General features: G+C 44.7%; 1 protein-coding gene across 2 annotated transcripts in view; it reads left to right on the forward strand.

Moving 5' to 3' along the window:
• The window catches only part of C1_1H6orf136 (chromosome 1_1 C6orf136 homolog), a 130301-nt gene that overhangs the window by 350 nt on the left and 102366 nt on the right, over positions 1–27585 (forward strand). For both annotated transcript variants that reach the window (XM_085611266.1, XM_085611180.1), the window contains exons 2-3: positions 822–1556; positions 19947–20035. In XM_085611266.1, the coding sequence (XP_085467392.1) occupies positions 822–1556; positions 19947–20035 (824 nt within the window). The remainder of the gene's footprint in view (positions 1–821; positions 1557–19946; positions 20036–27585) is intronic.

Raw genomic sequence — 27585 nt, forward strand, 5'->3', positions numbered from 1 at the left:
AGCCTCAATGGGTGGCCCTGCACTGTTGCTGCTCTTTGCCAGGTCCTGCTGTAGGTGGATCTACTCCCTCAGCCTCCTACAGTCAGCACTAGTGCCCTGGCCTTCAGGCGGCGTTTGTCCACTGTGAGAAACAAGGTGCTCCGAAGTCAGCCGTCGGCCTGTCCTTTGGGGGCTGGGGACCTCTTCACTATTTTATTTACACCCTGTGACATCTATTCCTCGTGTAAAGTTTGTTGTAGGTAGTATTGAATGCGATGTTCAGTAACATCTCCTGTATATTTAAACACGCGCAGAAGTAGTGTGACTTCACGAGGTCTTGAGTGGCCCTTGTCTGGCTATGGTTTTGGCAGTGATAGGTATATTAGTTGCTGCCTGGATCTTGGTGGGACAGGGACATGTTGGATGTCGTGGGCACTCTACTTTGAAAATAAAGATTTACCTGCGCCACCTTGATGGTTCTGCATCATTTAACCCACATTGGCGACGAGGGTTGGATTCATTGTAGACTTGTCAATGAAAGCACTCTGCAATAACATGTTATGCTCAGTACCGCCTCTGAGAGGTCCCTGTGAAGCGTTAATCTACCTGACGCACTTAAAACCTACCCATTTTTGGTCCACACTGCCACTTGTTTCTGAAGTGAACGTATGGCTGTATTTGAAAGCATTGTTTGCTTTGAGTGTTGTGATGCTACAGTGATATAGGGCGTTTCCTGTGTAGTGCAGGGTGAGCCAGGGATAGAGTTAGTCATTCTCGTCTTTTTATTCAGTTCGTTCACTTTGAGACTAAACAGTAACACCACTTTAAATGCCTTCTTACAGATTGATGGCGCTGCAGTGGATCATGACGGCCTGCGAAGCTCCCCACCTCCTTCCCTCTGCTGCTTATCATCCCCTGACCTTGGAGCCGCTCCCTTCTCCTGCACCTGCTACAGCCTGTGCCACCGATGGGCTCCTGAAAGAGACTTGCATGTGCAGTCCTTCACTAGCGTGTCCAAAGACAACGTTAGTCTCTGCCTGCTACTCAGCAGCCGAGGGAGGCAGCACAAGACCCTGATGGAGGCACCACGCTCTTCACTAGTCCACCTCGACCGTTTGTTGGCAGAGCAAGTAGAGCAGGGCCTTTCACTACTAGTGCAAACTCGCAGCCAGGCACAGCCCAAGAAGGCTATTCTGTGTTTCCCTTTAGAGAGCATTGTTGGCTCCATTACCACAGTGGAGGCCCACAGGGAAGATGACATTGCAGAGAGTCAATGGGGTCTGAAAACGGGCACCGAAGGCAGCAGACTCTGGGCATGGCATTTGAATGGTGGAGGCCCCCCAGCATGGCACCTCAACGGTGGCGACTTGGATTCCTTCAGGACTCTCTTTGATCCCACATTCTGCAGAATGCCGTATCTGGCAGGGTTTCCTTACCAAGACTGCAGGAGTCTCCTGTCCGCTCCTCTATTGGCTTTTCAGACTGGTAAAGACACACAAGCGAAGTCCACACAAGGGAAGAGTGACCCAGATATGGAAGAGCATCTGGCTGTGGCATATGAGCGGCTGCGGCTTGAGGTAAGGACAAAAGCTGTTTCTCTTTCAAAAAATCCAGTCAAACTCCTGTTTGCATGGGGGGCACAGTTAAAAGTTTGTCATATTTTATCACGCATGGATATTAATTGATGTGATAGAATCCGACAGAATATTCTCAGGAATAAAAGACTGAAAAATACTCAGAGAATTGGAGTTTGGTGCAGAAAACCCACATTATTTCCCAATTGATGAGGGAAATTGTAAATGGGATATTTATCTGAGCAATTAAATAATGGTCCCAACAGCATTGTTATTAATTGAAAGCAATACCAATCACTTGTCATCGAGGTGTTAATGAAGAGAAAGAGACTTCCCGGTAAAAGCAGTTGTCTGAAGCGTATTTCCACTACATTAATGCAGCTACAGAATTCTTCATCTTAAGGAGAACCCCTAAACTCCTTTAATAGTCGAACCTGTTAGACTCTTGTTGCATGGCATATTATGACTTACCAAGAACATAGAGGGGCTTGGAGCCTGCTTGTTGCCTACCGCTGGTTGGCATTCTTTGTCACTCATTTATTTGCTTTTTATTGGTGCCCCAGCATGTCAGTTTTGTCTTTGTACTTCACATGCAGTATTGCCTCTTTACTATTGCGTTGATTGGCTGGCGTCTCTGCTTCCATTACTTGCTTTTCAAAACACGACTTTTTTTTTCTTTTGTATTGTGCACTGTTTGAGAGTGCATGTCTTTTCGAGCTGTCTCCCAGTGGTAATACTGTTAAGAATGGTAAGTGGGAATGGAGAATATAGTGTGTCAAGAAGGAATGTAGAATAGGAATGGACGGGATCCTACGGTTATGGCAGTGACCGGTATGCCGGTTACTGCCAGGATATTGGGAGTGTAGAACGTGCCTTGCTGTTTGGTGTCGTGGGCGTTAAATACGGGTACAACTCTTCCTTCCACTCTACAACTGTTCCTGCCTGGGAGCACTTCACTCCCTTGTGGTGGTCTCTCCTGGTGTTGGGCTTTCCTGTATGCTGCTCCCTCTTGCGCTCCCCCATCTCTGTAATATTCCTAGGCTTGCCACCCATGTTGCTTTCACGTCCGTTCCCTGCCCCCACCACCCACATTGTGATGCTTCTGCATTCCTGTGTTACTTCATCCTATGTTACTTCCATTCCCCCCTGACTTAAAAAACAAAACAGTTTTACAAGTTTTATTTTCTTTTAACTAGAAAGAAATCAAACAGCTACTCATGTGTGGCGTGTGCGCCTACAAAATGAGGTGAGCGACTACGTCAAAGATTTTTGTTTTCAAAATAAATCTAGCTACAATGCACAACATGGTCAAGGGAAGAGGGGTAATGGGTCCCGGCCCCAGTCGGCCTGTAGTAATAGAGCTGATGATTACAGGGTTCACTTGTTCTCGGCAATGGGAGACCTCTTCCCCATTGTGGGTGATTAGTTTGATAAAGTGCCAGAACAAGTAGAAGTCGTCACTCTTTTATCTGGAATAATTCAAATGCATTGCTCCATTAGAGGATCTATTTGGTACTTGACTCTTGTATGGAAGCAGAGTCATTTACAGCAAGCATAGATCATAGGACAGGTGAGAAATAGAACAGCCTACATGTGCTTCGCCCCCTCGTACTGCCGACAGGCCAAGGGGCTTCTTCAGGGCTGGACTATCAAAAAGTATGCATCCGTGCACAACCGAATTACAGAAAGAAACAAAAATACAATTTCATACAAAGTGTGGTGTATTTACATCAATACACTAATGATAAAAGATCACTCATCACCCGTGAGAGTGTAGTGCGAGTGGGGATATAACGGGGGTGATCTAGTCCTGGAGAACAGATTCTTAACATAAATAGTAATGGGACTTTGGAGAGCCACTTGGGGATCTAAGGAGCGTGAAGGTATATAAAATATGACGAGAGTGCCCCCTATGGAGCACCTACTCATAAGTCGGGTTTTATGGGTTGGCGCTTACCGTGAAATGGGAGTAGCGTAAGCGAGTCCTGCTTTGTTAAGCTAGTCCGAAAATTTCTACATTGAGGAGGGAAAGGAGAGAGGCACAGGGGAGAAGAGAGCGGGTAAATAGGGGCCATCTGGTTCTATAGAGGTGGTAGAAAAACAAGGTTAGAAGGGAGAGCGGGAGCAAACACTATCCAGTCAAAAAGTAAAGTCGGTTAAGCTTACTTGCACGTGGAACGTCCAGTCACTGACGCCTTGCTCGGGTCAGTCGGTATGAGCTTCGAACAGAGTGTTTGCGGACATTAAATGCTATGTCTGGCAGAAGTGACGCAAGAACTGGTCACGTGATTCTGAAAGGATCAACGCCATCTTGGAGTGGTGCGCGGCCCTGGTTATGGACCAGCTAGTAAAACAAACATTCCCTTGGGTTATGAAAAGAACAGAATACAAGGTTCAACTCACAACTAGGTCGTACCTCACAAGGCGCACCATAATACAATTTGTCAAGGAAAATCCCACCTAATATTTGAATCAATTGCTAAATAGCTCTGAAGTTTTACAAAACTTTTTTTATTAAAAAAATGGTTACAATGTTAAAATTTCAATACACTTCCTATCTATCACAGTTTTATGCAAAACAATTCATAAAAACAATAAATGTAAAATCCCCAATTACAATCAGTTTACGCAATATACTATGACATAAAAAGAGAACAATGGTTAGACAGTATACTTTGTCTTTCAAAGGAACATATCCTATAGGACAGTTTAGAGACCTGGCCTGGGTACACTCATTTTCGTATCTGCAGGTCTAAAGTTTCCCTTGGATTATGTACAATGATGCGTCCAGCTAGTACAGTGGTGTACCATATGCGAGCTCCAAGTGGGAGCAAAAATTGGACGGGGGGAGAGGACTACAATGGGAAATGAATGCGGACAGAAGTCGTGTGAATGGGAGGGTGACGGCCTGCGATGGATACAGCCATGGAGTGAAGGTGGCAGAGTCATGCAGTCCTGTGATTAGGACAAACGTAGGGGAATATCCCTAAGGTAGAGGTCCTTCTTGTCATTTCAAAGTCGGTCATGCACATATTTATTCCCCAAAGGAACAGGGGAATGACTTAAATACATAGGGTCTCCCTACAGGTGAAGCGAGAGAGGCAGTATGGGATGCCTAATGGAGCGGCCGTCTTGGAATATTGTCAATGGAGTGAGGAAGGTGGGGGCGGGGGACCCCAGGTAAAGGTAATCGGGCGATTTGATTAGGGGTGGCATGGTGCTCTAGAGGCGTTGGGTCTATATCATCAGAGTCCCGTGTGTATCAGTGTTAGGAATTAGCGTGTACGGCGAATATGAAAAATTAAGAAATAAAACATTGGGACAAGTTGTTAGATGAGTCCCATGGGCGGGGAGCTAGAATGTCAAGGTGACAGGGGTGTAAAAAGGTACACAAGTAGTCTCTCAAGTATATCTCAACCACACATGCCCTTCTGCGTCCTTGTTGAGTTCCAGTTTTACAGTTATATTTGAGAATGAGTTCGCTTTCATGTCTCCTCAGTTTCAAAACTCTGTCTCCTCCACGTTGGGACGCATGTATCACCTCAATACCTTTAGAAGGTAAAAGAGTTCTTGTGAGGGTGGTCAGTGTGGAAATGGTCTGTAAGGGGGTGGCGAGTGTTGTATTTGTGGATATTTCTGTAATGTTCTTGAATCCTTGTGCGCTGGGGTCGGATCATGCTGCCTATGTATGGTCTCCTGCAAGGGCAGAAGATCACATAGATGGAGAACTTGCTTTTGCAGTCAATATATTTTTTGATTTTAATTTGTTGATACTGTGGTATTGATATGATTTGGGTTTTGTGGCTACCCAATTTGCAGAAGTTGCAATTGTGACGTTTGGAAGCCTACCAGTCTGTCCAGGAATGTGGATACCTTTTTTCTTTTATCCTTAAACTCAGATCTGCAGAGTGCTTGAGATTGGGTGCCCTCCTGAAGCTTATTTCTGGGTAGCTACGAAGATGATCCTTAAGTCCTGGTGTGTGTTGTAGTTGGTGCTGTCAGGTGATGGTTTCTGTGCCCCAGCCGTGCGCGACACCTTGTCAGGTAAAGCTCTGCAGGGCCCTGGGTCTCAGCCAGGGGTCCTTATGTCTCAGGTGCTCCTGTCCTCCCCTACAACTTCTTAAAAACTCCAGGTGTGGGGTACCTGAGGTGGACAGGCTGACCCACAGCTCCTGCCAACTCCTCTGCCTGCTTCCACCCACTGCTTCGCTCTAGTGCTTCTGGATGGTGCAAGGCTCAGCCGGCTCTTCATTTCTGTTCTTCACAATGCATGGGAAAAACTCATTGTCTGGTCCCTTCTGACTAGCCCAGGTTCTAAAAACATAGCTTAGAATCAGATCTGGGTTATCTCATGTCCAGCATTAAAACCAGGTGTGGAAAAACACAGAGCCATATCTTCATCATAAATTCATCCCTTCAGTGTCCGATAACTCCTCCAGCAATCTGGCAGGACTAAAGGTCTTGGTTTGTATCTGTAGGTTTCGAATGTCTTTTGGCCTTAAATTTCATATTTTCCTTCAATCCTGGTTTCTGCTCCGGCTGCAGAAGATGCCTGCAGGGCTGGAGTTGGTGGTTACTTGTAATTCAGAAAGCATGATGGATTTCCGTTCTGCAAGGACCCAACCAGATGAGAAACCTTACATTGGTCATTAGTACCCAAAGGCAGCCGCCGTAGAGCTGAAACTCTCCATTGTTTCTAAGACCAGAGTCACATGTCCTCACTTGGCCACAACATCTGCAGCAGATCATGTTATTTGTAGAACTGGACGAAGCACTTTAGATGAGTCACCATGATGCGTAAAGACCGAGATAGGGCCCTCCACACCTCTGTTCTGTTTAATGCCGTCCAGGGTACCTCAGCGACATCCATTCTCTTGTTCAGATATAAAATGCTCTGGCACTAGGATTAGCTCTGCATCTTTACGCATGCTGGAAAATTATCTTCAAATACAGTTTCTAAATAAACCTTCTAAGATTGCTATATTTACATCCAAGAAAAGGCTAGAAGGAGCCTGGGTAATTTCATGACATGAAAATAGTGGTTAGTGCACGTATCTTTGGAAGGCATTTGTGGTCGGTATGCAAAAGGAAACTGCTTTGTATTGTAGTAAGCTCAAGAAATAGGAGTGAATGGTTTAAAGAACAACAGAGCCTGATGTCAGTTTATCTTCCCACTTGCATGGAAATAAGAGTGCGTTAGTATCTGTCCTTGAACGTCCACACTGCACGGGTTTGTTGTCTTGTTTTTTAGTCTAAAAGTCTAATAAAAAAAAATACCTTAGTTCAGAGCCATTCTGTTCCCATCTGCCTCCTCCAAAGCGTTTGGGTTAAGTTCTATGACCTGAATTTCACCAGTTACATCAGAAGGCCTTGCAGGCATAAAAAAATCATAAAAATGTTACCAGACCTGCAGGTCTAGTTACTTGAATAATCTTCTTGACCTAACTGTAATGTGCTTGACCTATAAGCTGGTCTTAAATTGTGTGATTCTACGTAAATATTGTATTTCACTGAGTTGCCTGTCTTTTCATTATTGCTTATGAGAGCACCTTCAAATAAGCGAGTTCAGTATTTCTGTTGTACACAGGACTATTCGGTTTGATTTAATAGACCAGACATTTGCTCCATTATGGGAAACTGGATTGCTCTTGCAGTAGTCCTCCCACTTTTTGCCCCCTTTTTAGCCTCTAGATGCTGATTTTTGACTCTTGACAGTGCACTGAGGCCTGCTATCCAGGCCTTAGTGCCAGTGCGCCTTCCCTAAAACAAGGTCATGTCTTTATGTTATACAGTTGGCTAAGGACTTTAGCACCCCTGCACGTCCCTAGTAAATGGTGCCCCAGGTATGTGTACTAAAGATGGTCCCTAAGGATGCATCAAATCTTCTACCACCCTAATGGACACACACACACATCCCAAACAGACTGCCATTACAAGCTGCGTGATATGATTCAAACCACGTTTGAAAACACTAATGGCACACTCCTGTGTGCTATGCCAAAGACACTGCTTGGGCTATATGTAACTCAGCCCTACAGCAGGCCTTTCAGTTTTAAGGCAGGATGCGGTCTAGCACGTGTGGGCATATATGCACGAGCAGATATGCCCCTGTAATGTTTAGTTCCAGAGCTAGATATTACAAGTGAGCAGTGAAGTCATCTTAAGGTATGTATTTGGCGCTGGTCAAAATGAGTTACCCAGCTACATAATGGCTTTGCTGAAACATATGGTGTTTGGTATCCAACACCTCATATTAATAAACCCTCACTGATTCCTGATGGATTTATTAATACAAGCACCCAGAGGGTACCTTAGAGGTATCCCTGATCCCTACTAGCCCTCTGGTGTGCTGGTTGACTGGTCCAGTCTGCCACCACAAACTAGGTTCTGACCCCTTAGGAGGTGAAAGCCATGCTCCCGGAGGCAGAAAGGATGCCTGCTCTGGCGGGAGGTGTTTAGACCTCTAGGACGGCTAGTAAATCAGCTCCTATTGAATTGTGTTTTTCCTCTACTGAAAAAAAAATTCTTGCCGCTGTGCAGATGGCTGTTCTGAAAGAATTCCCTCTGGCACAGGGAAGACAAATTGTTGTTGTTTCTTGAGTGCCTGCTCTGGCGGCGGTCACAAAGCCAGTGTGCCTAATGCTAAAGCCCTTCATCCTTGTTGGATTCAATGGGCTACGTCGTTGACATCGGCTGATGTCAGTTTTGTTGTTGATACTTCTTTGCAAGCACAACAATTTCTTCAGTATGAACATGTTCTCCCTTTACCGCCTTAGGTTCTTCCTCTGGATGAGTACAAATGTCTCATTTACACTGATGTTTGGTGCAACCAGCCATTGGTTTCCAATAAGCTTATTTAGCTGCTTGCTCAATGGTCATGGGTTCAATGAAACGTTGAGTTTTTACGTCCACTTTGGTGCACACGCAGTCTCTTAGAGAGTGCGCGGCCCAGTTGGCCGAGTTATGTGCACTCCTCATAGCTCTTGAATATGCTCATACTGGATTACCCACCCTTGTCATGTGTGATTCTTTTTACTGCGTACAGTCTTTTAATGACAGTTTGTTCTTCTGGGAACGAAACGATTTTCGGGATTCTAAAGTTGTTTCATGATTAAAATTTATGAGGTCACTTTGGCAGCTATTATTGCCGCAACTAGGGATGGCACTCCTTTTTCTCAGGGTTTCCCTGCACACTATACTTATCAGTTAACTACAGGCAAAGTTCTTTTTTTATCTATCCCTGCAGTTGGTGATAGCATGCATCTCAACCTTGACCTCAGACATTGTTATAGTGGCCGCTCATGAAGGCATAGCTTCTGCTCATGCTGGTGTTGCAGCTACTGTTTCTCTTACAACAACGCTATTGGTTGCGCGGGTTATACCAGCAAACTCGAAAATATATCCTTTGTTGTGATGTGCATCAACAAATTAAGAGTTCCGCCGTGCCATGTCCACCACAAACGCATCTGTTTATTTCTAATCATCCTTTTGGATGTATTCACCTTGATCATTGCGGTCCTTTAACATCAGACACTGCTTATAAATATATTTTGGTTGCAGTGGTTTCTTGCACCAGGTCACTCTGAGTTTGGCCATAGTGCTCTGATGACGTTCGCACTGTCATAAAGGATTTGCATGTCTTTGTCGGGACCTATGCCGGTGGCACTTTCTCTTCTGACCAAGGTCCGGCTTTTGCCTCCGAGGCTTACAGTGGTTCGATGCAGTGTATGGGAGTGCAGGTGCATTTCTCGTCTCCATATCGGCCTTAAGGCAATTCTGTTGTGGGGTGGATAAACCCTGACTTAAAGCAATATTTGACAGCAAGGGTATTAGGTAAATGTAAATGTCCAGTATTTGTAAAGCGTGAACAATTACCCGAAGGTGTCAAGGTGCTGGGGGCCGTTGGGAAGATTAAGCGAGCTATTTCCCAGAGTCACATGGTGCTGGGCTGATCTGCAGCCAGCGCTGGGGATCGAACCGTGAGCCTCTGGGTTCTATAGTCTGTCGCCCTGGCCGCTGCGCCACACCTCTCCCACTTAAGTACAGCCTGCAGCTGGTTAACTCACCTTTATGGAGTTCAACATGCTCTCAATCTCCCAAGAAGATATCTAGGTGGGCGGACCCCATATGGAATGCTTTTTGGTATCAAGATGTTTGTTCCAGACCTTGAAGGTCTATACATTGTGGCGGCTGCAGCAAAATTTGAAGTAGATAACCACTGTGCTGTCTTAAAGGATCTACAAAAGTGTTGTGATACACTGGCAAAATCTCATTTGCCATCAACTTCGCCTGAAGAAGCAGCAGTTCTGATTTCTGTTTCAGGCTGGCTCCCTAAAGTGGGTGATCTGGTTCGTGAAAAGGTGGCGATCAAGAAAGAATTTCATCCATCCTCCTGTGTCAGTTCTTGGTCTCCGGGGTACCCGGACTGTGATTTTACCTCCTCTACCTGGTTGCACAGCAAATCAATGCATTTCAATTGATCAAGTCAAATTACACCATATGGCCAATACTGAATAGTTTTGCCTCATGGTGTACCAGGACGGGATATTCCTTTACAGCCTGTGAGCTCAGTTTTTCGGATTCTCCCTGGCTCGCAGAGGGGGATGTTGAGCCTTCAGTTGACCTGGTATCGGCTTTACCTTCTACACACTCCACAATGGAAATCGTTTATTCTGATCCATCCCTTGAGTCCTCTACGGTAATACAAGCCCCAACTTCAAATCCAGATTCCCAGCCTCCATTGTTTCAGCTGAGTTCTTCTGGTTACTATATCGATCAATACAATGTTTCTTTGGACGATTCTTTGCTATCTTCAGTTTCATCTTCACCGCCTGCAAAGATTTGTGTGTTTTATATCTTGTTTAAAACGCACTTATCTGCCACCACCATTGACATGTGTCTGGATCGTGTTTACCATGGTATTTCTGTTCACATTGATTGGATTCGTGATAGTTTTTTTCCTTTTGATTAACAGCCACTACCTGGAACGTTCTGCTGCAGAACTTGTCGGCGGAGTGTTTGTGAGAAAGTGCCCTCTTTCTTGCATGGTATGCCCCCACTTTTTGCTGAATTGCTGATGTACTTTGACTAAGTGTGTCCTGGGCTCCTGCCAATCAGGTACCCAGGGCCTGTGTTCCTTCCCTAAAACTGCATTGAAGCCTAAACCCAATTGGCACCTCTGGCCACATGTCAGCCCCTGGTAAATGGTACCATAGGTACCCAGGGCACTGTGACCAGAGAAGGCCCCTAAGGGCTGCAGCACTTATTGTGCCACCCTTAGAGGCCCTGTACCCTGGCACACACACACTGCCTTTGCAGGCTGAGTGTCTGAGTGCAGAACAAAACAAAGAGACGACATAGCACCCATCTCTGTGTGCCATGCCCACAAACCACCTGGCATACATCAGTCACCCCTCTAGCTGGGTGCCCTATGACAGTGGCGAGGGTACAGGTGCATGAGCCATGTACCCCTACAGTGCCCAGGTCCATTCCTGGGCCCTGTAAGTGCAGTGCTGCCATTAAGAGTATATGGTGCTGTTAGGTTGTCATTACGAACTCCACAGCACCATAATGGCTGCACTGAAGACTGGGAAGTTTGGTATCAAACTTCTCAGCACATTAAACCCACACGGATGCCAGTGTGGGATTTAATGTAAAATGCACGACAGAGGGCATCTTGGAGATGCCCCTTGAAACTCGACCAACTCCCAGTGACCTGACTGAGTGGCTGCGCAGGCTGCCACCACTAGACATGTTTCTGGAACCCTGGGTCGAGAGATTGCTGCTCTCGGGGCCTGAAACAATGCACATCCTGGGACGAGGTGCCAACCCTCCTCCAGGATGGGCAGGGTTCACGAAGGAGAAGCTTCAAAGTCATGCCGCCTTTGTGAGCTTCTCCAGACCACTTGCTGTACTCAGCAACTGGTCCCCACAGGTTCTACCCCCCACTTTGGGCGGGAGACCCGGCGGGAAAAATAAAGTGAGGAAGAGAGGTGTGCCCATCTCTGCCAACTCTACCACTAAGGTGGGGGAGGCGAGGTGAAGCACAACCTCAAGTCCCCGCCATCTTGAGGATGGGGGGGGACCCAGCCAACCAGGGACAGGCTCCTGCCTCCCTCCCACTGGAGAGTGGCAGAATAGGGGGTGTACCCACCCCAGGGAAGGGACCCATTGGTCCCTGCCCTTTACCTACCTGTAACACCCCTACATTTAGTATTTAGGGGCACCCAGAACCTACCTTCCTCAGATCCAGCAACCACAAGAAAAGGACGAGAAGCCGTGCAGAGCTAACAAGAGGACGACGCACACTGACTGGGCCCCAGCCCTATAGGTCTGTCTCCCCTTGAACCTGCTCCTGCAAAACCCTGGCGTGTCCAGCGGCCAGCAACCTCAAAAACCCCGGAGGACCTCCCTGCATTCACTCTCCAAGCTGTTTCTCCTGTGAACACTGGACGTGTCTGAACTGCAGCTTCTGGTGCCAGCCAGAAACCGCGAATCCAGCATACTGCACCCGCCGAGCCCGGCCAGTGTTTGAGTCAACAAACACCACAAGGAGGTCCCCCCGGTGATCCTGACCCGAGATCCGGTGACCCCTGACCTGCCTCAAGCCTCCAGACGACGCCTGCAGCCTCAATCCAGGAGACCCCCCCCCCCCCTACCGTGACCAGAGCGGGTAAGAAAATCCGATGTCTAAAGGCACCCCTGCACCCGATGCCCCACGGCCTTGTATGCCCAACCCAGTGGTGCCTAACCATCCCTCTACATCCCAACTTACCCCTCGAAGTAGTGGTCACTCCTGGAAGATCTTCGTCCCCGAGCCTGCAGCGTTTCTTTGTCCTGGAGAATCTCCATTGAATTCAACAGGGCACCTGACCTCAAAACTGCACCTGGCTGCCCTAGTGCCACTGAGGGTGCCCCTTTGGTGCTAACTTGGTCCACAACGTGCCCTGAACTTAAACCTAGGAGCCTTGCTCCCACAACCCTGTGGCCTGCTTGCCAGCAGCCACCAACCGAAGTCCCTCTATCCCCCATAGGATAACATTGGGCTTCAACACTGCACCCGGCCGCCCGAGTGCCGCTGAAGGTGCAATAACAGTGCATCACTGACCCTGGGAGACCCCTGAGTCTAACCCCATAACCCTAACTCAAAAGACCGATTACTTACCTTGAAACCGATAACTCATTCTTCCTCATAGGATAACATTGACACTTTTTCTCTCCAAAAAGTTTCCAAGTGTTGACTTTTGAAAACTGCAAATATTCCTTAAAAATCAGCCGATTAACCAAAACGCATTTTCTCAACTGTTTTCAGGAAATGTTCCAATTCAGGATCCAGCACGGAGTAAGAAAAAGTAACGATAACCTAACTTACCTGCTAAGTGAATTTCCTCCCATAGGATAACATTGGTGATTCTATGCAAAAAAGTTTCTAAGTGTCAACTTTTGAAATACAATAATGTTCCTTAAAAATCACACCTTTAACCAAAATACATTTACTCACCTGTTTTCAGGAAATGTCCCAGGGCTGAATCTAGGATCCAGTCCTGTGGTTAGAAAAGTAATCTGAGAAATAACTAACTGCATTTCACTTAAAACGCCTATTCAATTGAATGTACTATACCTGCAGTGTGTTGCAAGCTGCTTTCTTAAACCTGTAATCAAAACCAGTGCCTGTTATACTTCAGATCTGAACTGTGTTCAAACAAGTCAACTACTTCTGCAAAGTATTTATATGCTTACCTGTACCAGGCTTGCTTGGTTCTAGAAATAAAACAGTACTTTTTTTAATACAAAACAATTGGCCTAGAGTTCAGTTCTTGAGTGTGTGAGACCATTTGCTGACTGAGTGTGTACCTCAAATGCTTTACACTGTCCTCTGATACTGCCTCACTGCTCGACCAAGGTACTACTTTAGAGAGTAAGGTTCTATCTAACTTTAACCTCTGCCAAACCTCTGGAGACTCTTGGACTCTATACACACTGTACCTCGCTTTGGTGCAGTATATATAGAGCCAGTTTCTTACAGTGTTGGCTCCACGTTCATCCTCGCATAGAATGAAAAGAGACCATTCCCTCGTGAACATTTCAGCGGTCCCCGTCACTAATGGCATTGTATTGGCTAAGGTACCATTTGATGTATTTGGTGGGGGGCAGGCACTGTCCTATTCGGGTCCCAGGTGCAGCTCCTCCCTCCCATCTAGATGCAGATCTCTCTATTCACCACTGGGCGGACTCACCCTGTCTCCGGGAATTTCCCAGCCCCCTGGAATTCAAACTCCAGACAAGGAATACACAGCCTATCAGAGGCAGGTTTGAATGGTTAGACAAGAAAATACCTACTTTCTAAAAGTGGTATTTTCAAACACGGAATGTTAAAACCGACTTCACTAAAAGATGTATTTTATCAACCTGAGTTCAGGCATACTAAATTCGAATTTCTCTGAGTCAGTTAAGATTATAAGATGTAATAACCAAACTGCCCATTCTGGCCTATGGAGAACAGGTAGCCTTGCAATAGTGAAAAACGAAAATGGCTGTAATTCACTATTAGAACATGCCACACACACCCAGGGCATGTCCTACCTTATCCTTACAATGCACCCTGCCCTTGGGTGCACCATAGGGGTGTCTGATATGAAGAAAAGGGAAGGTTTAGGGACTGGCAAGTGGGTGCACTTGCCCAGTCAGCATGACCGTGCCAGACTGCACGCAGGCTCTGCAATGGCAGACCTTAGACACATGTTTACAGGCTGCTTCTGTGGGGTGCACAACCAGTGCTGCAAGCCCACCAGCAGTATTTGGATTACAAGCCCTGGGCACTCCTGGTGCACTGTACTAGCGTCTGACAGGTAAACCAAACAATCATGGAATCACAAATTATACTTCAATTTACAATAGGGAGCACTTGCACCGTGGCACTGGACAGCAGTGGCACAGTGCCCTGAGCAACTAACACCAGCAAAAAAATACATGAGGCACAGCGAAAAATGGAAGGGAGACTCCCGCCAATGTGCCAGGTCTAACAGACCGCGTCCCCACTTCAACTATGGGAACATTGCCGACTCCATCTCAGGGTAGTTCCAACACACAAAAAATAAAGTACACTTATTTTACTGGTTATGATCTTTCGGATCCGGTATCATATTTTAAATTGACTTCCAATCTTTCAAACAATACGTTCTCACTCAGACCAAGTTAATTTATGCATCTCATTTTATTGATTGACAACTTAGCACCAAAAGGGTACAATTATTGGAAAGACAATATTGATTTAAAATCGGTATGGGGTACTTGGTCCTGGCAGATCCAAGGTATTGAATCTTTGTTTCGTGCATGTCCGATACCTGCTCAAATTATTTTTCTTAATGGCACTGTCCAACAGACTACTTGTCTGAGGTTGGCTAAGATTAAAGATTTGAATATTCATACTATGACGTCCTTGGCCCCGTTTGACAATTGGCAATCCTATACCAATGATACTGCAGCCCAACCTGCCTTTTACATATCTCTTTCAATGGGCTGATACATACGTTTTTCTAACGGGAGAAATGTGTGATTCTGCTGCTGGACATTTCCTTGTCTGTCAACAAATAAAAGTCCTTTGTGCTTGTAATGTTTCTGCACCTGATTTCCTTTATTTGAAAGGAACTCCGGTTCCCGCTATTATTCCCACCCTCACATTGCTTTCAAACGGCAGTTATCTTTTTCTTAATAATCATGACTGCTGTAGTCTGCTAGCGGGAATCCCGTACTTTGTCTCTGTCTCCCAGTTAGTTACTTGTTGCAACAATGTCCTGTTTCCCCTCCACATGGGAGTGTAGATAGTTCGTTGTGGCCTTCCATTCCAAAACAGATTTCAATTGACTAAGCAGACTCAAAGCGCCATTGTTTCAACAAAAATTGGCTCTCGCTTCAGCTCATAAGACCTTTGAATTGCAGGTGGCAAGAACATCTAGTGAAATACAATCATTACTGAACACACATCTCCCCCTGCATTTCGGGGAATTGATACATCAAATATTTAATGCGTCTGATACCACGGGCCTGGCACGCTTTTTTAAAACTCGTGGGCTCCGGCCTTGTAACTTCTTTTCAAACTGTTTTCAGAGTAATTCCGGCTTTTATACATTCTATTTTTTCCAGTGTGTCTGGTGGGTTTCCACTGCTGCTCTTCTTGATTTGTGGCATTGTCATGCTGTTCCTTCTATTCCGCAATGGCTGGTCCATCTGTGGCCCTGCCCTGACAGGCATCTCTGCAGCTGTACAGTGAGCGGATGCTACAATTTTTGGGAATGGTCCCTTTAGGTGCTCTAGATGCCGAATTTTGTCTGGCCTTCCGATATGCTTACTTCGCCTGTGTGCAGACTGTGTATCGTATCCGGTGCCCCTGGATGTGTGCCTGGCTACCCCATCTCATGCGTCCCTGGATTTCAAGCTGTTAATGGGCCCCTGAGTGGCCCATACCCAGAACTGTTCCTTGGGTATGCGGCGTGTATTCAACCTAGCGTTTGGGCCAGTGGGCAGAGGTAGACCCTGTGTAACTGCAAAGCGTCTATTAGATCTCAATTTCATTGAAGTTCACACAGGTTCTCCTTGGATGCTTCTATCAATAACTGAAAACAAGGAGCATGTTTGTTTCTTTGACCTACTGAATTGGATGGCAGTGATTGCTAACTTGGAAGGTTTGGATATATTACTGGAATTGATGTCGTTCCATTTGGCATCCTACGTCTTGGATCCTGGCGATGCGCTGTATTTGGATATATTTTTGTGCACAAACTTTTGGAGGCACTCTTGCCCTGCAAGTGCTTTCGCAGTTTAGCTCTGCTTATCGTTAGACTTCTGTCGTCATTCACTGATACTCTCCTGACCAAGGGCAAGGTGTCATAAGTCCCTTTCAGGCCCATTGTCGTTTTCCTTATGATGAGCACGTTGTAGACTGTCCTCTGCTTTGCACACGTTACTTTACAGATCTATTTTGCTTTGTGCCACAATGTACTTTTACACAGAACACGCTCTTGTTTTTGCGCTCTGTTCTTTCCTGGTATTTAGTCTGAACAAGTAGACAAGTTCGAACAACAATGCCCCTTATTTTGTTCTGGTCTGTCCCTAGCACCCAGACAAAACGCGCAAATGCAGCTGGTGTTTGGGAACAGGTACGTTTTGTCACATAGGTACGCACAGATAGGTAACACACACTTGAGGGAAAAGATCGTGACAGCATCTGGGGTGTAGAGCTTTTATCTGTGTATACTGAGGTACGGGATCTACTGCTAACACCTAGAGATCTTCTCATTTTACTTATGTAGAAGGTGAGGGAGGTTAGGCTACACTCTCTTGTTGTGGCATGTATACTGCTTACTATAGCACACTAGTTAAAATAAACATTCTAACCTTTTCTTGTGTCTCTATCAGAACTCATTGTGCACTAGTGTGAGTATGAGAGCAAAAGTATGTGTCCTGTAACCATGATTTCTGAAAGGTTCGGGAGTGTTGTGTTCTGGGGTGTCTAATCACTTGTTCCTCTGTGAGTGAGTAGAAGGGCAAGTGAGACACTATAGTGAGTCGGTCCTAGGCTCATGGGTACTCTGGTGGGAAGATGACTCAGTCCCTGCCTACTATGGTCCCATAATCCCAAGCATAGTTCTTTGACTCCACAGAATCCCTGCAACAGAGGATTTGATGATTTCTACAGCAGTTAATTTGGACTATAAAAGGCTGCACTAGGTGATTTGATTATTTGTAAAGAGCAACTGTCACTCCGAAGGAAACATCCTGGGGCTATACGAAGGTAAAGAGGAAACCGGAAGAAATAGGAAAGACATGATGTGTCTTAGTTAAATTAGTGAGACAAATCTGTTGTTTGTCGGGTGCCATTCAGTACCCACAAGTGATTTTGGGATGGAACTCATGGGCTGGCTAGCGTTTTTGCCATTGCAAAATTTGCTTAAGAATAAAGAAGTGAAGTTACTTCTCTTTCTCTGGTATTATCTCCTTAACCATATTGGTTCCTGTCCCGTCATGTGGAATTAAGATTACTGTACTGTACTGTTTCACAGTAACATTGCTGTGCAATTGCAATCGGAGAGGGTGGAAAATTGATTAGCAAATGTTTATTCTTTTCAGAGTTAAAGGTACTCTCTTGGAGATAGTGGCCAATACTGAGGATTGAAGGTTATGCAATGAGGCAGACTCCATTCTGGAGAATGATGTTAGTTTGCATTGGAATTTGTGGCCATCTGTGTGAACAGAGAAGATTTTATGAACATACGATAACCAATGAGCGATGCGCCCCACATGGGCATGAAGCACCTGCTTCGAGCCTTGTGCCTGGAAAGGAGCGATTTAGTGCCGAATAAAACACAAACCAGGTCTCGAAAAATCATAAAACTGTTACCAGACCTGCGGGTCTAGTGACTTAAATACTGTACTCGACCTAACTGTAATGCTCTTGACCCATAAACTGGTTTCAAGTGATGTGGTCAAATATTTTAATTTACTGAGCCGCCATTTTCTTCATTGTCACATATGAGAGCACCTTCAAATATGCGAGTTCAGCATATTTGCTATACAAAAAACAATTTTGTTTAATTCTATAGACTGAACGTTTTCTCTCTATACAATACAAATCTAGTCACATATAGGATACACGTGACCCCTGACTTGCCTCTTAGTTCATTAACAGCATTGTCATCAGGACAGGGGAAGGAATGTTTCTCAAATCATGTTTAAAAACAATTACATTTAATAAATATATAACTAAAGCATGAAGTGATAGCACACTATCATTTGTAATCAGCAGATTTTCCATTGAAATGGTCTCAAAACTTCCCACTGACATGTGGCTTTACTGATAAAACTATATGATGTACAAACAATATTTGAAAATAGTTTCTGAAATTTTTGTCATCAAGTGAAGTGTTGTGATTTGTTTTGCTCCTATATAAATCTTTGTTTGCATCACAAGTCTGAATTACAAAAAAAAATGCTTTCGTAATTACTGATATATTTTGAAATATTTGTACAATTCATTTACAAGTATTTAAATGTTTTTATGTAAGAAATACACTGACAGCCTATTGCTTCCCAATTATCGTCAGACAGCTCTCTTTACAGAATCCTCAAACAGTAGCAAAAAAAAAGTGAACCACATTTTTCAGGATAAGATAGGCAGCAATTAGTAAAAAGACAAATTGACATTTGACCTCATTCATTGAACACATAGCAAATGTGTCCATAGAAAACAAGATTTACAGTCCTCTTTCTTGTTCATTCACTTTCTGAATGAACACTACACATGATCCTCTCCAGCTTAAGTTCACTAGCCAGAAGGAAATAAAATAGCTCGCCCAGTTAAATCAGACTCCGCATAGCGAGTACACAGCTTCCGATATGGGAAGATAGAGTAGCCACCAGAGTCCATGACAGTCGGAAACCATGTTTCCAGTTCTGTCTTTTCCTGTTACAAATAATTTTCAGGTAAGTTAGTCGAATTGGTTCACGGTACTTAACCAAGACAAGAACTCCCAGAACACATCAGGTTGACTGTTAAAAGCCAAGGACTGGAATCATGGTGTTGCCACAGTGATCACTGAGCAACACTACAGAAGGAATTCCAAGTCAAACCCACAACAGTGACATTCACGTATATGCTTTGGTACCAAGAAAGGAACCCTTAGATGTGATCCAGTAGCACAAATGGTAACTGCACTGCAGGAACTCACCCAGCGGCATAATGCTCCCACTTGATACTCAAATAAAATGGTTAGGAATATGTAATCGCTTCATGTGAACATTTTGATGCAGCTGCATTGGACTGTACGATTACATCTCAACTGGTAAACACTGGAGCTATGAGCGTACATACAAGAAAGCAAAACCAAAGGGTATGATGGACGGAGTGTTTTACATTACAAGCACTCACCCCCAGTCAACTGATCTCGGTTTAATCCATCATCATTCTTTGGCTCACTCCGCCACCCCAGTTCAGACATGTCCATATGCAAATCAGTCTGTACCTGTGCCTCATGAGAACAGTCCAGCCCGAACTGCCAAGCCATGTCTTCCCTGGACCAGAAACCAGCCTCCTGGGATCGGTTTCTGGCTAATCAGCAAGGGACCCACATCTGGGCATACCCTGCCAACCTAGGGCAAACAAAGCAAAAGCAAATGGGATGATGGACAGAGTGTTGAACATTGCAAGCACTCACCACCAGTCAACTGATCTACAAGAAAGGCATGGCTGTGCTTGAGTGACTAATGTTGAGCACCTTCAAGTTGAGTGACCTCGGTCCATTTGAAACCTGTTAAAGGGTTGTGTGTTCTTTCAAAGCGTTAGTCTAGTTCATTGTACCTATTTCAGGTGATCTAACAATGCCACCTTTCCTTCTCCAGCTCCCCAACCTCTTCCTGAAGCGGCACAATTATAACATGTACTCGCAGGACATGGAGTTTGACAACGGGCTCCTGAACATGAAGACGCGGTGAGTATCACAGAGCCTGCTTTTTCTCTGGTACTTTGACTTTGTGCTTGGCCACCTGACAGCTGTTGTGTGTATGCTTTGAACCTACAGGGTAGCATTTTTGTAGACCTCTGCAGTTGTCCGATAGTTGTCGTAGCGCTTTCAGCATGGTAGGCAGCCGTCTAGCGCATGGTTTCTGGCAGCTGTGGAAAGCTCTTATTTGCTTACTGTTGTGTTGCATTCGTGTCATAGGTAAAAATTTAAAGTGGGGCACTATTTAAAAGTAAGTAAAGTTTAATTTTATGACATGACTCATATATAGAATTATATGCTGTTCATCCAGTGGTTGGGTCAGATAAGTCCACTTCTTTTGTCAATTTTTCACAATAGGAGTCCGTAAGGAGAGTTTGGCGTGAGGGGTGGTGCACAGTATGTGTGCACCATGTGCCAGCACCTTTATGGTTAGTTTTTCACCATCTACAGCACCTACCTGTCCCCTTCCGGTGTCTCCTGCCCCACAGTTATCATCAATGTCTTTTCTTAAGGTTATTTCTTCCTATGTGCGATTGTTCCTCCTGCCCCAGAATCGATGTCAACTATTCTCTGTCTCCCTCTCCCAGGATCATTTCTTAATCAGTGACTGTGTCTTGACACAGATGCTGTCAAGCAGAGGGAGCAGGGACATTCTGTATTGAAGTAAGAGACAGTGAAAATTGCTGCCTAGTGAAAAGTCTGTCAAGTTGTAAGGCCTTTTCTTGGTGTTCTGGAGAAGACATTTGTTAGTTGCAGACGCTACTGGGGGCACTGCCATTCATCACTGTTGTCCACGAGTCACCATACAGGTGTACGCCAACTGAATGATCAAGTTATTTTTCAGGGTAATCAGGGCAAGCTGTCAGGACTTGCTTCAGGAAGTGGAGGGGATAGCAGTTCAAATTCAGTACGACAGGGTAAGCAACATTCACTGGGAATTAAAAAGGTAAGGCGCACCGAATCAGAGATTACAACTGGATGTAAAAAATACGGGCCCAATGCTATTGTAGTGTTTTGCTGACTGATCTGGTCTGTAGGGTTAGTGACTGTGACTTGAGCCGCAATATCTTTTTGAGCAAGTCCCAGGAACTAGTTCAAAGAACCTGAATTCAGTACATTCTTCTAAAGTCAGTGACACTGGACGACACACTGGGATTGTGAAGGTCACATTGCTCCTGGGCTTAAGAAGGAGGCTGCTGGAACAAGCACCCTGGAAACAGAGGAAGGGTTGCAGATGCTGCAGGTTCGACTCTTTCTAAAGGCGAAGGAGTAGCTATATATGCACAAATGATGCTCTTGGTGCATTGTGCTTCCTTCTGGGCTGAGCTTTGGCAATCTTATGTCTCATGGAAAGGCGTAGTCAGTCGAGCTGTCCTCAGGAATATCTTCCATTCGATGGACCATGTGCAGGTCTTCCCAGGAATCTGGTCTCTCCTGACAGGCAGTCATGCAGGTATATTCTGTTTTGATTCCAAGCGCACAGCAATAAGGTATCAGACTTGCTGACTCAGTGGCCTGGAATGAGGGTTGCAGTCCTGCACGGCTTTAACCTCTGCTTCATTTGTATTCTTTCCCTATACTGGAGTGAAATCCTCCTCAGTGTGAAGAAAAAGACATAAGTGTTTGCAGAAGAGTCTAGAACTTAACTTGTGATAATTGTGGTAGGGTACAAGAATCAACCAGAGTTTCTAAAACATTTAAAAGTTGGTTTGATCTTAACATTTTGCAGAAGCATCCTGTTACTCGCTGGATTTGATGTTTTTCTGAGTCAAAAGACAAATTATGAGCGGTCAAAGCAGTTTGTTGGTCACAGAAGGTACCCAGCATCTGCTCTGTTCATAGCACAAAAACTGGAGATGGGGAGTTTCGCATAGTGCAGGGGAACCGTCAATGGACAGAGTGTCCACTGGAAACCAGATCCATCCAAACATATTGTTTAGTCCTTTTCAACCCATTCCCCCCCCCCCCTCCCATAGGTAATGTTGTGTATATATATATATATATATATATATATATATATATATATATGCCTCTGCTCGCCAGGAGGAGTTCTTTGGTGATATCAAACGTGTCAACCAGAGACGCGGTGCAGAGGCCCCAGCTTCGCACGTTGGCTCGGACATCACTGGTTCCTGCATCGGCAGTTCTTCGTTGTTTTCCAAGGTATTGGATTGGTCTGGGCCCGCCTTTCATGTTTGGGAGAAGATAGGGCGGTGGCAGTGAGGTTATTAACTTCACGTTTGGCGGGATGCACTGTCATTCCTGCCCCCGCCTAAAGAAATCCTGAACTTGGGGGCTGAAGCGGTCTTGGCAACCTGAGGAGGCACTTGGACTTTAATTTAAACAGGATATGGGTCTCACTAACACCGCGGATTACCCTGCATCCTGCAACAACCACCGGGACATTATCAAAGCAATCCCCACGCACTACCTACCTGGGACAAAGTGTATTCTGGGTGCTGCAGTTGACAAGAACTCCGTGAATGGTGAGCGAACATCTGAGGGGCGGAGGGGGCTCTCACCAATTGTAGTGCGGCAGGACATATTAAATGCGGTGTTGGAGGCCTCCTGAACACTTTGGTGCTGATAAAGTCCGTTAGGTCGAAATGCATTCGCCGCTTATTAAATAAAAGTGCTCCCATGGTTCCCCTGTGTGGCCTCTGCTCTTTAGTCAAGAAAAGTTCTTTGGAGAGAGAGAGAGAGAGAGATATATATATATATATCCTAGTTCCCGTAGGAAAAGCATTTTTCCTTTTGCCAATATCTTTGACGCCATTTGAGGTATCTTCGATAAATTTTGAAAACTAATGGGGTGCTCCGGTCCCCTGCTATCTTGTAAGTTTTGGGGTGATTTGTCAAGCGAGGGCAGAGAAGCAAGGGGGTGTCCCAAAACACGTTTTCTGTATGTTCTTTGGAAAGCTTTGTCGCAGCTACAGCCTGAACTACTGAATGGAATTACACCAAATTTGGCTGAGAGGTAGCTCTTGGTTCAGAGTGCGCTCTTTGCTTTAAATGGTGTAAATCCGTTCAGTAATTCCTGAGAAATTTAAAGATAAAATAATATTGATATCTGGTGACCACGGTGGATCCGCGAACCCTCCCGATCACAAGCTTTATTCGGATTGGCTGTCAACACTTCAAACCAGAAAGTGTTGGCAGCCATCTTGTGACTTGGTTGAACCGAGTCACAAGAAAAAAGGTTAAAAATGAAGAAAAGGGGGGCAGGGTAGAAACACCTTGACCTCCCTAGGCCTGCTCAGGGGATCCCACAGGGACCCCAATGGCCCAAAAAAGCATTAAAAAAAAATGTTTTGCCTGGATTCTCGTTCGGTACGCGAATCCCATCGAAAAAAACCGAAGCCCGGTGTCCCGCACTTTGTTTTAATAAGCCCTCGGGTGGGCCAGGTCCCGGGGGCAATGTGGGAAATGAATCGGGGGCCGCGTGGGCCCCCGCAGCCCCAGCACCAACACCTCCTGGAGCTTTTTTTATTATAAAAAGCATAGGGGGCTCCTGCCCCCGCTGCCCAGGGACTACCACCTCCCCAGGGCTTCAATGTTTAAATGCGGGGGGCCTTGCCCCCGTGCATCCCCGGCTCTAAGAGCCCTCCATGGCCCTGGGGACCGTCATCCCCCAGGGCCGGCTCCAGCAATGTCCCGGGGTGCCCACCCACGGGACATTGCAGTTTGCAATGTCAGGCCTTCCATTGCAAACTTCTGCTTCGCTTCATGGAAGCGAGAGCATAAAAAATGCTCTTGTTTCCTTTTTTAAATTTTTTTTTTTATCTCTTTAATAAGATTTTTATCCCCCATTTCCACCATGAGAAACCAGTACAGGTACATAATACCATACAGCAAACAATATCCTCAAAAAATTATGCTACTTGAGGCAAAAAGCAGATCTTAGAAAACAAGAAGCGTACAAATAACAGCAAGTGCGAGGAAAAAAAAAAAAGAGGAAAAGCAACAGAAAAAAAGGAAAAAGAAAAGAAACTGGGAATGAAAGGGAAAGAAAACACAAGAGGCACTCCCATGAGACATTAAGGAAACCCTAATTCACAATTCTTAGCAACCATCATTATCTTCCCAAACCAATAGGTAAGGTTATATTGATTCCTGATTTAATTAAAGGTGCCCAAATATATTTACCCAATAATTTCGCTTTTTTCCCCTTCCTTTCATAAATTGCACTTTCTATTGTGTATATATGGAAAGTAAGCGAGCTAGCCATTGTTGAAATGTAGGGGGGAGGGGATCTAACCAGGAAGAGGCAATGTTTATCCTTAAGACCGCCATAGCAATAAAAATACATTGGTAAGCAGTCGCATCCTGATTTGAAGAACTTAATCCTAACAAAATAGTTTCATGGGTTAGTATTGTTTTTACCCCAAGTATATGATCTAAATATTCCATAATTGAATCCAACAATGCCTGCAGCCGAGGACAAGAAGCAAACATGTGCACCAGGTCCGCTTCCAGTCCCCCACATCGTGGGCATGAAGTCCCTGTAGAACCGCCCCATTGTGCTATTTTGGCCAGGGTATAATATAAAGAAAAAACTGTTTGAAAGTGTTGTGCCTGAAGCCCAGCCAAAAATCGAACTGACTGACCCATCTTTAAAGTTTCACAACTGTTCCGGGGGCAGCCCCCACTCGCTCAACCCACTTACCCTCATGTTTAATTAAGTCGTCTTGTTTCAGATTAATCAATTCTGCATAGATTAACTTGATCGTCCCCTTAGCACCCCTTTGCATGATATCAATTATACAATTACAAGCAAACCCACATGCCCCACCAATTTTCTTACAAAAAAAGCTACGAAGCTGTAAAAACTTTAAAAAAATTACAACTTTCCAACCCAAAGTCCTTCTGTATATCTTTGAATTGACGAAACCCTTGCTTTTCTATTATATCCCCAGCCTGGCGGATGCCCTTAATAGGCCATCCGGCCATAGTTTCATCCGAAAATACCTCGGGAAGCATTGGATTTTTAAACAAAACTGTATAAAAATTAAGCCTGCCTAACCCAATCTTTTTCTTTAGCCCCCCCCCCCCCCCCCCCCCCCCCCCCCCCATCCCCAAATCTTAAAGGCAGCTATCAGCGTCTTGAATTTTGTGCGTTTGTAATAACTGCGCTCCGTAAATTTAAAAAAACCAATATTCAGCATTTTGGCCCAATAATAGTCTATAAACGTCCGGGAGATCATTTTCCCTTTCCCCGGAACACGACCCTACCAATATCCTCATATATTGCAGAGCTGCCGCCCAATAATAGCTACGAAAGTCCGGCGCCAAGAATCCTCCTTTCTCCCGTGATAAACACATAAACCGAAGAGCCCGCCTAGTTTTCCCATGTGCCCAAATAAACCTATTAACTAAACCTTCTAAAATAATAAACCAAGATTTTTGAAATTCTAAGGGAATTGACCTAAACAGATACAATACTTTTGGTAAAAATAACATCTTAATGAGATTGCACCGTCCCAGAAGAGAGAGATGAAGATTATTTAATCTATCAAAATCCACCTTCTGATTACTGGCTCCATATTGACGGCCACCAATTTCCCAAGATCTGAGGTGACTCGTATCCCCAAATAAACTGCTGAATCAACAACGCAGGTATCTTCAAAATTAATAGAACGATTCTTAATAACTTGAGTCTTAATTTTATTTAATGCATAGCCTGTAAAAATACCAAACTCACTTGAGATTAACTCAACCCTTTTCAAAGCCAATTGCGGATCTGTGGTAATAATAGCCACGTCATCAGCGTATGCAAGAACTTTAGTTTCTATCCCCTGGCACACAACTGGTCGAATTCCACTGTTAGCCTCAAATAATCGTAACAGGGGATCAATATAAATGGCAAACAAAAATGGAGAAGAGGGACAACCCCGCCGGGTCCCCCTCTGTATATGAAAAGGGGATGTATAGTTACCATTAATCTTCAACCGAGCTGTTGGGGCCACATATAATACTTGAACAGATTTTAATAAATCCTTCTCCCAACCCAAACCACCTCATGGCCTCCCAAAGAAAATCCCAGGAGACCCTATCGAATGCCTTTTCAGCATCTAATAACAGCACAGACATAGGGTCTCCTGAGATCTCCGTTGCATCAAAAAGGGTGATCATTCGCCTTATATGTTGTGTGGTTCCCCGGCCCATGATAAACCCGTGTTGACACGGATGGATAGTTTTTTTTTAAAGATACCATTTAATCTCATGGCCAAAATTTTGGAAAAAATTTTAACATCACTATTCATTAGGGTGATTGGGCGGTAGGAGCCGGGATCTTTGGCTGGTTTATCCTTTTTCAAAAATATAACGACATCTGCCCCCGCCCAAGACTCGGGGGTAGAATCCCCCCTTTGTGCTGATAGCATAACCCCCACCAGATCCTGTCCTAACGAATCTATAAAAATTTTATAAAATTCCAACGGAATCTGATCTGGACCAACAGCTTTACCAGACGGTAGGTCTTGTAGAGCACCCATTATTTCTTCTTCGGAGAAGACCCTCTCTAGTTCCTCCATATCTATAGGATCGACCTTCTGAATGGGTATATTATCTAAATATTCACGGATACTACCAGGTATAGCAACAGGTCCACCGGAGTATAATTGCTGATAGAATAGCCTAAGAACTTCCCGAATACCAGCTGCCTCAGTGATAACCTTTCTGCTGGTATCGTATATTTCAGATATCGTCTCAGCCGAGGTTTTTTGCCTAGCTCTAACTGCCAGCGTGTGACCTATTCGCTCATTAAATTCATAACAATGCTGTTTTTTTAGACAAAAAAATCTCTGCTGCTTTTTTAGCCAAGTGGTCATCTATTTCGACCTTTTTAATAGCCAACTGTAAAAGTATTTTATCTATTCCTTCACCGGTACTAATAGATGTAGCTAAAACTCCCTCAAGGTTATTTAATTCCTCCCTTATCTCTCTTTCTTTAAGTCTTTCCATCTTTTGCCGGCTGAAGCTTAAAGTTTCCCCTCTGACCCCTGCCATAAAGGCATCCCAAGCGACTCCAACCCGTGTGCTCCCTCGATTAAACTCCCAAAATTCTTTAACCCATCCCTTCATGTTGACAATATAGTCTGGATCATATAGTAACCTTCTTTCAAAGGTCCAGCCAACATTCTTTTTTCCCATCAAACTGATGTTAATTGTCAAAACTAATGGATTGTGATCTGATATACGCGGGTGCTTCTCGATACCCAAATCAGTAAGAAGTTGATTGGATAAAAAAAAAAAATCCAAGCGGGAAATACTTTATGTGGAGCTGAAAAAAAGGTACCACCTAGATTTGTGGATTTTAAATATGCCCAAACATCTGTCAAACCATTGTTATAGACTAAATTAGATAGGGCAGTTCTAACTTCTTTTTTTCTAGATAGTTATTTCCTTGACTATCCCATTGTACCCCTAAACCATTAATATTAAAATCCCCGCATAGGATTACTGGAACAGGCCACAATGCCAAACTAACATCTAAATACTCTTAACAATTCCGGGTCATCACCTGTTGAGCCATACAG

This window comes from Triturus cristatus, chromosome 1_1 (assembly GCF_964204655.1).
Source record: "Triturus cristatus chromosome 1_1, aTriCri1.1, whole genome shotgun sequence".
Taxonomy (NCBI): domain Eukaryota; kingdom Metazoa; phylum Chordata; class Amphibia; order Caudata; family Salamandridae; genus Triturus; species Triturus cristatus.